Below are 12,043 nucleotides of genomic sequence, written 5' to 3'. Positions count from 1 at the left end.
CTGTAAATCAGATGGGCATGTTTCCATTTTCATGAGTCAACAAAATTGTGTTTGGAAGACAACAGTCAAATAAAAGTTTGCAAAAATGAGACCTGATGAGGGTTCCAGCTCTTTAGTTTACCTTTCATCAAAACTGGTTTATGTAGAAACAGTTATTCCTCAGATAAGCTTTTTTCCCCCTTCTGTTTATCAGTAGAGAATGCCTATCTTTCAAGGCATTTTGTCTGATGCAGTCTGGAATGCCTTCAGCTGATGATTCATCTTACAGGTTTATGGTAAAATGAGACTAATTGCCCTCTGGAAAGCCCAGTGGTGTGGCCATAAAGGAAAATTGGGCTGAGTAGCTCAGACAGAGGTATCAATTTCATTTTCAATGAAGTCAAAGCAGTTTTAAGCCACAATGTCTTTTTTTGATTTTGGCATGCCTTTGCAGTATTTGTGAAAACTTCTCTCTGCACTCAACTTTTAGTTGCTGTCATGTAAAAACATTGAAACTGGGAAGAGAATGGATGAACGAGAAAATATAAAATTGTGACTTAGTCCAGGATGTTTCTCTGTAGGGTATTACTGTGTGCACCACACTATTGCTTGCACAGTTTTGCAAGTTATTAATAAATAACCAAGATAGGCAGCGTTATTTGCTGCAATGTGCTGTCAGCCCATTTCCTACAGCCAGCACCTGGATTGATGGTGGCTCTTTGATACTCTTGTTTTGCAGATGTGATAGAGTTTTCCAATGGAAAGGCTGGTATTTTTGACGAGCTTTTGTTTGCTGCTGTCCAATACGCAACAAGCACCATCGTAAGTATATTTTATTACAAATTCTTAAATGCTAACAAATCCCTTGAAAGTGAAGGTAGGAAATATTCTCTCTCTCAATAGAGAACCAAAAAGGCCAGTTTCTTGGACTGCTAAAAATTTCTGTAACCTTAAGTAGGTGAGAAGTAAAAAGCTTTAAACTACCCTTTAAAGGAAGAAATCTTCTCAGGAACCAATAATTAAAAATGTGCCACTGAAGCATGTTGTTCACTCTCTTATTGCTTTTTGCTCATCTGTTGTTTGTGACATTTACTGAACTGAAATATTTTGGGGAAAAAAACCTCTGTAATTGATTTGCATATTGCAGAAAGAAAAGATCTCACTTCTGGGAGGTCTTCAGTATTCTTCTGTATCTATCCTCTATTTCAGTGGAGAATTGCCCACAAGCCAGGCCTTGTGCCACCTTTTGCTAGAGCCACAGATACTGAGTGAATGAAATTAAGTATCAGCTTTATTCCCTGATTTTTATACTCCACCTTTCATTTTATACATTTAATAAAGAAGAAACCTTTTTCTTTCGAAAAGTAAAAAAGAGAGTTCAGTCAACTCATTCTGATATATCAAAATCATTCACCTTTCATTTTAGAAGTCTCCTGCAGAATAACCATTTTCCGAAAGTACCTGACTGGGGCTCAGAACTGTTCTTTGTCTATATTACATCACAGGTGAAGAGACAGGACTTGGCTCTTCATGCAGTTCTGATTTTTGTAACATCGTTTTGTGTAAAATAGACTTCAAAAAACTGAGAGCAAGGATAATGATCTACATTTTAAGGGTCATGAAATCAATTACTAAGAAGCACCAGAGTAGGGTTAAGAATGAAGGAAAATAATAAAGAGAGAGAAAAAAAAAAAACAAAACAACTCCAACTCAGCCCTTCCCGGGGATGTGGTCTTACCTTGCATGCTCTCTCATTTCCAACATTTCACAGTGATAGTGCAAGGAAGATCAGCTACTTGTAACCCTATACATATGGTTATATAGGTCTCTCCTTTCAGTACGTTTCAATGTATGGCCTCATTTTGTTTTGGAAATTTGAGTTTATAGAGCTTTCTCTGAGTTACACCGGGTTATAAATTGCATTGGTAGTCCCTGGGCCATATTGCAGGTTTTTTCTCATCTGTGTATAGTGATTGATGTTTTATAGGGCTTAAATGGGACAGTTCAGAATTTGGAGATCAGTCAGAAAAAATTATTTTCTTTTAACCTCTACTCTGACTAACAAGGGCATTGTGTTGGGTGATCTCCACAAGTCCCAGGCTCAGCTATTTTGTGAGAGTCTGTTTTATCTTTAAAATTTGTATTGTTTGGACATTCACTGAGCATACTGGACAATCTGCTTTTCTGTTGTTTTAGATTTCTTATTACTGCTCCAAATGTGGTGCATTTGGGCACAGATGAGACAATAACAGTTCAAGTTCACGGGGCACAGCGCCCTGTGCAAGTTACTGCATACTTCAAAGATGAGACAAAAAATCAGCTCCTATCAGAGAGGATCTACTTTAACCTTAATCAAAATAATGACTACCAGGAGATGAAAAAAATAATGGTGAGTTTGCCATCACAGTGATTTTAATTTTTTTATTTGGTGATAAAAAGCACATATTCTCTACTTGGAATAGGCTGGAACTGAGACAACACTGATCCCGAGAGACGCGTGACAAAACCAATTCCAGTGACATCAGCAACCAACCAGCTAATAAAACAATGTCTAATGTAATTTCAGTGATGATTGTGAATATTCCTTTGTGCCCATATCAAAAGCTCAAGATTTTGTCACATAAATGAAATTTAATTTAAACACATTTAATTGTTTTATCACTGTTGGGTTTTCTGCCTCACTTAAACTATGACTGCATTCATGCCTTTGTTACTACTGGCCATTTTACAATACAGGAGAAACCTTTAAAAACATGTAGTCACTCAGACCAAAGCCTTTGTTCTTTCTGCAGATTTTTAAGTTGATTAATTCATTATATCCTATTTAATTCATTATATCCTATTATATCCTGTCCATCATTTGCTCCTGGCATTATTCTTTGAATTCTGGCAGGATTTAGTTCAGTAGCACTAGTCTGGGCTATTTGGTTGGGAAAAAAGAACACAGCAATATTCAGTTTAGCTCTGGTTGATTACTTCCAAAGCTAAGAGCTGAGCTTTCAAATCAGGTTACTGTCAAGGGTGATGTTTAGAAGCATCACATTAAACTGCATGAAGTAAAGCAGCAATCTCATAATCAAGATTTTAGCATAAATAGGGATTACAGGATACATGGTAAATGGAAATCAACAGACATGTATACTTGAAGTCTCCACCTGGATTTATTGATACTGAACAGAAAGTGTATTTCTTTGGTGGAAATGGAGGATTAGAGAGTATTTCTGCTTTAAAAGAAATATTCACTTAGTAAGAAAGATATAACACCCAGTAAGAAACATAAATGCGAATCTTCTGTCGAATGGCGCTAGTAAGATTATTTAAGCACTTCAGCTGTTGTGGGGCCTCAGCTATGTGGTCCCAAAGTTACCAGGCTCATCTCTGACTCTGTGGGGTTTTCCCTTTTTTTCTCTTCAGATCAAGCCAGGGGCTCTGCAGCAGAACCTGTTCAAGAAGAGCAATCTGCCATATGTTCTGCTGGTCACTGAGAGCAAGGAGCTTTATTCGACTGCCAAGAGCACTCGCATCCTCCTGTCCTCCAAGAAAGGATACATTTTTATCCAGACAGATAAGCCCATATACACACCAAATTCCCAAGGTTAAAACACAAATGCTGCTCTTCAGGTGTTGAATATGGATGTTACAAGAGCAGGATAAGTGATGATGACCTGGTTGTTCCAGCAGCCAGGGTTTCTGCAGGGTACATTGCAGCAACCCCTGCAGAAATTCCTCCAGAGCCAGAGTCACTTTTAAGGGAGACAGAAAAAATCTGCTCCTTTTTGTTCAAAAAGGTTAATGATTACTTCCCTTTGGAAAAAGAAATTAATGAGAAATCTGCCAAAAACTGAACTCCTACTGCTTCTGCTTGTAACACCAGCAATAAGTTACCTTTGCTCTTTAAGACCATTACTGCTTTGTTACTTACAATTTAATTAATTGACAAAAGAGGGAAGTAAAAAAGGGTTTTGAGTTTGGTTTCAGGCCTCAGCTGCAGAAGGAATACAAAAGTGAGTGAAGTTCCCTGAAGCAAAATTTGCTTCAAATATTTTCTAGTCATGTAACATGAGAGGGCTATGGAAGAATGCAATTATTTTTTTAAATTTCTCAGATTTCTTTTCATTAAAAGAAAGTGTTCTATCTTAAATTCAGTAACTCAGTTTACAGATTGCAGTGATTAGTTTGTAGAAAGGCCAAAAAGAAATTTGTGAATATATTTATTCTTCTGTTAAACAGTCAGATACAGGATCTTCATTCTGGACAATGCTATGAGGCCAACGCATGACACGGTTACGGTTGCTGTGCAAGTAAGTATGCAAAACCACTCTGCATCAGCACAGGAGCTATGGAAAACTTGTACAAAACATCCAAGAGCAGAATTATGACTGGGACTCCTCTCCAGAAATCTGTATTTGCACATAGTCAGTTATCTGTAGTTATCTTTGGCCCGTATCAGAAGCATGGAGAAGTGTGATGTGTGAATATTAAGGTAGGAAAGTAAGCAAAGCATTTTCTCATCCATAGGACTAGGCTATGACCTTGAGCTTTTGCATGTAAATGTTTGACAGCTGGTGCATAATTTCGTGTTTGCTTCTTCTGTCTCAACAGAATTCCAATGGAATGGTGGTTAAAAAGTCAGACCGGAAAATAAACACAGTGTTTGGTGCACACTTTGATATACCTGACATTGCTGAGTATGTTACTGCTGTGCCTTCCACATCAAAACCTATAAAATAGGATTTTTAACTGCTGAATTTCTCAAATTACTTTTCAAAATTGCCTTTTTTTCACCATAGGGCACATATTGAGCCTTTTTACCTTTAATCACCTCATCTTGGAGAGATGAGTCCAGAATTTACTGTTAATATGCTGCAATTAGCAACATGTATCCTGGTAAAGAACAATTTACCAAACTGCTTTAATATCTGCTCAAGCACATGGCTGCATTCAACAGAGCACTTTCTAAAAGGGCTAGTCTGCAAAATGTCATTAATTATCTCTGATTTCAAACAGTCAAGCTTTTAGTTAATATTCAGGGTCTTATGGGATGCTAGGTTGATTTTGATATCTCAGTGAAGATAAGCTGTAGGAAATATTTGATGAGTTCTCTGTTTCTGCAGAGTTTTCAAAGGTAGTGGTTTGCAAATATGTTATCTTGCACTTCCTCACACTTATTTTGGGCATTTCCTAGGACATTTCAAAATATGTTTCTGGTTCCTCCCAGTAAAAAGAAAGCCACACATTAATTAATTAGTTAGGGATGATATCAAAGCAAGGAAAATATTGTAATTCAGTGATAGTTTATATGTTGGCATCATAAAATATCTGAGGAATTGTAATTAACTATTTTCTGCTGAATCTGAACTTTAGGCCTGGAACTTGGAAAATCAAAGCCTGGTTTCATGAACATGAAATGTCTAATGTTTCCACTGAATTTGAAGTTAAAAGATACGGTGAGCTATTATAAAATTTGCATTGTGAATATAAGACGTTATCACTATATGTTAAAAATATATTGCAGTGGTTAAATCTGGCTGTAGTTAGGAACTAAGGATGACTTCCATAGTGTTTCAGTGCATCATTGCTATCTCTGATGCACAGAAGAAAAACTCTGCCTTTGTGTGAAAGAAAAACCTCTGGTTTTATACAGATTTAGCAAACTGTTACTGTTTTTTTACTGTAGTAACTTTTTAAACACTTTTTTAACATTTTGTCACAAAACATTGGAAGGGCTTTCCTTCTGCAGAAACATAATAAGTGAAATGAGCTCCATTTTGAAGTAATTGCAATTCTGGCTAGTTTGCAGTGAAGACCAGGATGGAAAATAAAATAAATTAAAAAAAAAAAAAAAAGAAAAAGAAAAAAAAAGGAAAAAAAAAGAGAAGCTGCCTATTTTGGCTTGTAAAATTCAGTCTGGAAATTTATTAGAGTTGTTCCTATTCTCAAATAACCTTTTTTTGAGGAAAATAAGGGCCCTTTGGATAAAATAAAAAAATGAAAACAAAAGTAACAAAATGTAACAATTTGTGGTTGATCAAGTGGCTTGATTTATTCACACTGAAATTACACCTTCTTGTAAAATTAATGTGGGTTTGTTGTTTCATTGATTTGGTGTTTTTTTCCCTTTAAAGACAAAAGAAAACCTTGAGATTGTATGAAAATCTCAGTTTAACAAAACTGATTTTGCCTGAGCTAGTGGAGGTCGAAGAATCATGGAGATTACTGCCTCCTCTCCAAACACCTGCAAGCAGGAGAAAGTCACTCTGATATGCCTGAAGGAGCAAATAGTTTGGCTTTTTAGGAGCAAATTCAGTGTGACACAGCTGATCCTGAGGAGTTTGTATCCACACTCAACCCATTTCAGGGTGGGTTTAGTTTAGCCTGCTCCTAATCCAGGGCACTTCATGCCCATGAGCAGTTAATCTTCTGCCTTATTTTCATTGTAAATAAATAAATTTTGTATACTTGAAGACTGCTCCACTATGTGAAGCAATGCAGAATAAGGGAAAATGATGAGATTTGCTTCAGAAGATCACTGCTAATTCAAACTGAAACATCCCCTAAGTGCAACTGCATTGTCTTGGAGTGTGTTGCCACAACAGGAGTTTAAGGTATGTTTGAAACTCATATGTCATGAACTTTTGTCTTCTTTTTTTCATGCAGAACTTCCAAGTTTTGAAGTCAAGCTCATCCCACTTCATCCATACTACCACATCTGGAATGAAAGCTTTGTGTTTGATATCGAGGCAAAGTAGGTGTGCTCAGAGCCAGGCTGGTTTAGAAGGCAGAAAAGCAGATGTGGCTTTTGTGATTTCCTCCTTTTTCTTGTCATTAACAGTTAACTAGCTTCTGGCTTGACTTGGATCTGACTAATCTCATACACTCTCTGTTTTCACCACTGGCTTGAGACACCAGTGCCAAGTGCTGCTTGGGTCCAGGACATGGTGATCAAGCTGGAACCAAATTTTCTGAATATTTCAGTTTGCTAGCAAAGGTGAATGTTTAGGATTCTCCTCTGTTTTGCTAAGCAAGATTCCAGGCAAACTGATCACCTGGTTTTTGTTATACTTTTCATTTAAACATTTAGAAATGTTCTAAAGGCTCCAATGTGCTATGTAACTTAATTCAAGTAGAGCTGGATTCAAATTTGGGTACAGAATTCTCTGAAAGCACAGTGAAATCTGTAAGTAACAAACTAGTGCTTGTTTGAGAGTAATGATTTATGCAGAAAGTTTTTCAGGTAGATAAATACAAATAGTCAGAGGAGTTTCCATGACCATCACTACAGCATCACATGTCCATTGCTGAACAGCAGTGCACTGGTCTGGATGTGCCATGGCCACAGAGCTCTCAGACTGGCCATGGGGCAGGGCTCAGTGGAAAATTAATTACACCTGGTTCCATACTGAATTAGAATGGCATCAATCACAGAGAAACTTAGGAAGGCAGACAATGAAAATTTAATCCATAAAAATACTTTTAATAAAAATAATTTTTCGGCTGTTGAATTTGCAAGTCTCATTAGAGTGGAATTGCTAAGAAACTGCCTGATAAAGAATTACTAAATTAGAACTTGATACCTTTTGGAATTTTTCTTTTTCTAAAGAGGAATAAACATTATGAAATGAGAACAGGCAGGTGGAAGCAGCTGGCCTTCTTTCACAGTTGGGAGAAATCTATTCAGTTTCAAAGGAATGAGAACTGTTGGACTTCTGCCTGCTGTTCTTGACCATGCTGGTCCTTCTGTTCCCCAGCACACCTTGAGAGAGCAGACAGAACACATATCCACCTCCTTGTGCTTGCCTGAACAAACTCAACTCTTCTTATCTCCTCTTGATCACCTTCAATTCTTTGTTTGGTTCTATTGAATAATTGCTAGCTTTAATCATGACCACTTGATACTGTGATACGAAGTGATTTCAAATCACTTGCTTTAGGAGTTTAATCCTTTCTAAATTTTCCTCTGTGCCATTGCAGTACTCTGTTTTGAGTTTATGAACTTCATATATATTTGACTCCTCATTAATATCATAATTATTCAAGAAGAAAAACTGGCATACAATAACTGGATTCCATTCCTTTCCTTATTGGAAAAGGTCCTGATGGTGCTACACGGGATTGCATGACTTTCATCAAAATCAGTGTATGGGATTCCTAATAATTGAACTTATTTCTCTGAACTGGCTATGCATGTAATGAAGTTACTTGGTGTAATTGACTATTGTTTCTCATTTATTAGCTCTGGCATTTAATGCAGTTTTCATAAGAGCTGCCTCTCCGTTGCCTTTATTGGTATAGATCAGTGCTGCTGATCAGGTCAATTTGAAAGAGGCTTGTTTAAACAAAAATAAGCCATTACAGGATTAAGGTGAAGCAGGATTTCCACAAGCAAAAAGGCAACACCATGGCTGTGACAGGTCTCACATAGCACAATGCACACTGTGCTGCTGGAAGATGCCATCTGCCTGGGCTTTCTTAAGTACAGAGCCAGGTGCAACAACACGCCCTATCCTCCCATGACCTTTATAAAATGTTCAGGGGTGTCCTAGCCAGATGCTGATCTGGCAAATATTTCACTTACAAGAGGACCTTTATGCCATACTGCCTAAATCCGTAGGAGCGATGCGGGGCAGTGGGTGTGCACTCTACCCAGTGCAGGTGTTAGAATATCAGCAGGTAGGATCTTCCTGCTTTAGGTCTTCAGAGGTACCAAATATTTCACATCAGTCCCTGAAATTATTCTCTGATCCCTCTGCTCAAGAGGTGTCTCTTACGAAGGAATCAGCTGTTCATCCAAGCTAAATGGGCTGAGTTGTGTAAGACTACTCTGAGCAACTTAAGCTCTCATTAACTTGTTTTTTTAAAAAAAGAAAAAATTGACTCTGGTTCAAATTTTATCAGGTGATGTCTCCCCATGTGATTCTGCTGATGTGATTTACTCTATATATATCTTTGTATTTGAAATCACCACTTGATACAAAGATAAGTAAGTTTTCATGGTGGAGTTACAAGAGATTGGGACTAAATTTTGTTTTCAAGCTATTAGTTACAAATGAAATGCCTACAAATATTCCAATATTTTTTCAGGACAAAATTATTAGTCTGACTTATGCTTGTTTTTAATTAAGATAATGAGTCCTCTCCTCACTTTTCTTCCTTCCAAAGACACTCTTATGGGAAAGAGATTCAAGGTGCTGCATATGTGCGATTTGGCATAATCGATGAAAACGAGAACAAAATATTTATTCCAGGCCTGGAGCAACAGCTATCAGTAAGTATTCAGTGGAACTGCTCTGATTCATCCTACCTGAGCATTGTCAGAAATTCTGAAAGTTTAGAAGTCCATAATACTGTGGTCCTATAAGCCACACTTCATTTCTAATGGCAACAAACCAGTAAGGGCTGTCTCTCTTTCCAATATTTTTTTTCCTCTTTTGTTTTAGATCCAAAATGGAAAAGGAAGAGTTACTTTAAGTACATCACTGTTGGAAGAGAAATTGAGAAGAAGTATTTCTACTCTGGAAGGTTTTCATTTATATGTTGCTGTTACCACTGTGGAAACTGCAAGTGAGTACAGTATGGCATAGCTGATACACTTTGCAAGGTTCACATTGACCTTTCTCTGGTGTAATCTGTTATGTGGGGAATCTGGTCTCACTTTATCCATCTTTGCTGCAAAGCTTGCTTATGCTCTAGGGAATTAACTAGAAGAATCTCAGATGGAAAGCAGCTGCTCAAGCTCCGAGTTGCAGAAGATGACATTACGTAACATTATCTCTCGCCAGTAGCTGAAAATGAAAACAAAATCTTTCAGAAAATTAGATATCCAAGGTATGCAAGTCCACAGTTAGTGCCCCCACAGCAACACATACTGTTTGATATTTACAGGTGGTGAGATGAGGGAAGAGGAACTCAGCAGTGTGAAGTTTGTGAGATCTCCTTATGCTGTTGATCTGTCTAACACCAAAAAGTATTTTGTGCCTGGAGCCCCCTTCTCTGTTGTGGTATGTAGTGTTCTGACTGTGTCTGTCTGCATCTGTCTGCCTCCACAGCAATGAACTTATATCTGCCCTCTTTCCTTGTCTAATCTTCACTGTGAGCTCTGTAGGACAGAGGACATCAGGAATAGGTCCAACACAGAGCTACTGTTTGTGTGGCTGGTTTGTCTCATTTCTGTATAGTCAGAGCCTGAACACCCAGAAAATGCTGGTTTTCTGTTCTAGAAGTCAATGTGCACTATTGCACTACAGGGTTTTTTAAAACATAATAATCTTGTCCTCACTTCCATATCAAAAGATTGAAACAAGAATTTTGTAACAAATTGATCCCACATCAAATTGAATTTCTGAAAAGTAAAACAGGGTATTGCCTTTTTTAAAAAAATGCATTTATGTGGCTTGAAACTTCACACTTTCATTTTCCTAGAGTTTTCTATGAAGAGTTAATGTCAGAAATTTGCCTTATAATAGTTAATGACAAATATCTCTGGGACCTGCTTAGACCAAATAGATGGTAAGTGGAAATCTGAGGCATTTTGTAAACTGTGCTCACAGATTTTTACCTTAACTGTAGTCCATAGTGAGTTACTTGCTTCTTTCAAAGCTTAAATTTTTGAATGCCGGTGTGTACAGTTTTATATTTTTTCTGAGTTTATAAAAATTATAATTATAAATTTTAATTGCTTCTTCTTTGTGGGCATTTTTTAAACATAGGATTTCCTTTAAATAACAGATTTCTTTTTTTTTTTTTTTTACAATAGGCATCTGCCACTTTAGTTGATGGTGCTCCTGCTGCCTTCTTATCTATCTCTGCCACTGTTACTTGGCCTGGAAAACCCTCAGTGAAGAAGACTGCCTTCTGCAATAGAGAGGGTCAGGTCTCCATTACATTTGACATCCCCAGAGATGCTCAAGGGCTTGAAATAAAGGTAAAGAAAATGCAAACATCCATGTTTAAAAGTATCCCACTGAGAATTGCTCATAAGACAGTTACAAACAGCTGTGGAGATGATCAGTTTTCATTGAATTAGCACAGAGGGTGAAACGTGATTTCTTACACCACCTGCAGATCCTTGTCCAAATAATGTAAGATATGTGTGAGAGAGCAGGGGCCTGAGTGATTTCTCGAGTTAAGAACACTCTTGTACACCAGAACCTTGGGAGTACATGCACTGATTATAGTGGTGCATTTTTGTGTTTTGGATATGCATTTTTCTGGCATGAGGGAGAGAAATGGGACTTTAAGGAATATCACCATACAAAGTGACAGAAAATTATGAGAAGAAAGTGAAGGAAAAGGCCCTAAGCAATGCAGAGAGTCATTCATCTGCCCCCTCAGAGGGTTCAATTATGTGCCCAATATAAAATAGGAAAAAACTCACCTGAGTAAAAAAATCACTTCATGATTTTTGACCCATTGATTCTCATTTAGAAAGAGCCAAGGGTGAAAAATACCAAATCCAAGTTCAGCAAGATGAAAAATGGGGTGAGACAATAAAGTAATTAAATCCTGGGGTTTGGTGCCAGATTCTGCTAGTGAGGTCTCAGCAATTATTCCTCTCACTTCACAGCATTTTCCAAATAACCCAGCACAATATTAATTATTGGTGATACTATAGACTGTCTCCTGTGGGACACTTTACTCACTCTGTCCTTCTCTTCCCTGACAGGTAAAGGCTGAAGAGGGCAAAGAAAGGTTAGAATCACCTGAAGTCAGTATCAGAGCTGAAAGATACCAGTCTGCTTCCTCAAACTCCCTCAGCATCAGCATCCCACACACCGTTGTGGCACCTGGAGATAACTTACCCATCACCTTGAATGGTATTCATCAGTCTGGCAGTGGAAACATTGGCTATTTCTATTATATGGTAAACAGAATAGTATCATATTACTGATTTCTTTTAGAGATTATACCACTTGGAATATTTACCTAGTTGTTGATACAAGGGAAAACCAAGGGGTCTAGCAAAGGGCAACGGGGATGATCAGTGTTCTGGCACACCTGACCCACCCAGACAGGCTGAGGGAGCTGGGCTTGTTCAGTTTGCTGAAGAGCCTAAGAGTCAGTTAAT

At 37.7% G+C, this 12,043-nt stretch overlaps 1 protein-coding gene across 5 annotated transcripts in view; it reads left to right on the top strand.

Annotated features, from left to right (window-relative positions):
* LOC310924128 (complement C4-A-like) overlaps positions 1 to 12,043 on the top strand; it is a 52,154-nt gene that overhangs the window by 10,948 nt on the left and 29,163 nt on the right. For all 5 annotated transcript variants that reach the window (XM_083885303.1, XM_083885302.1, XM_083885301.1 and 2 more), the window contains 12 exons: positions 719 to 801; positions 2,176 to 2,368; positions 3,394 to 3,574; positions 4,210 to 4,280; positions 4,582 to 4,667; positions 5,344 to 5,426; positions 6,637 to 6,724; positions 9,139 to 9,244; positions 9,417 to 9,540; positions 9,862 to 9,977; positions 10,733 to 10,900; positions 11,642 to 11,839. In XM_083885303.1, coding sequence (XP_083741429.1) covers positions 737 to 801; positions 2,176 to 2,368; positions 3,394 to 3,574; positions 4,210 to 4,280; positions 4,582 to 4,667; positions 5,344 to 5,426; positions 6,637 to 6,724; positions 9,139 to 9,244; positions 9,417 to 9,540; positions 9,862 to 9,977; positions 10,733 to 10,900; positions 11,642 to 11,839 — 1,479 coding nt within the window. In that variant the 5' untranslated portion in view covers positions 719 to 736. The remainder of the gene's footprint in view (positions 1 to 718; positions 802 to 2,175; positions 2,369 to 3,393; positions 3,575 to 4,209; positions 4,281 to 4,581; positions 4,668 to 5,343; positions 5,427 to 6,636; positions 6,725 to 9,138; positions 9,245 to 9,416; positions 9,541 to 9,861; positions 9,978 to 10,732; positions 10,901 to 11,641; positions 11,840 to 12,043) is intronic.

The sequence above is a fragment of the Zosterops lateralis genome (assembly GCF_965231275.1).
Source record: "Zosterops lateralis genome assembly, chromosome: 2".
NCBI lineage: Eukaryota > Metazoa > Chordata > Aves > Passeriformes > Zosteropidae > Zosterops > Zosterops lateralis.
This window is presented reverse-complemented; position numbering and strand designations above follow the sequence as displayed.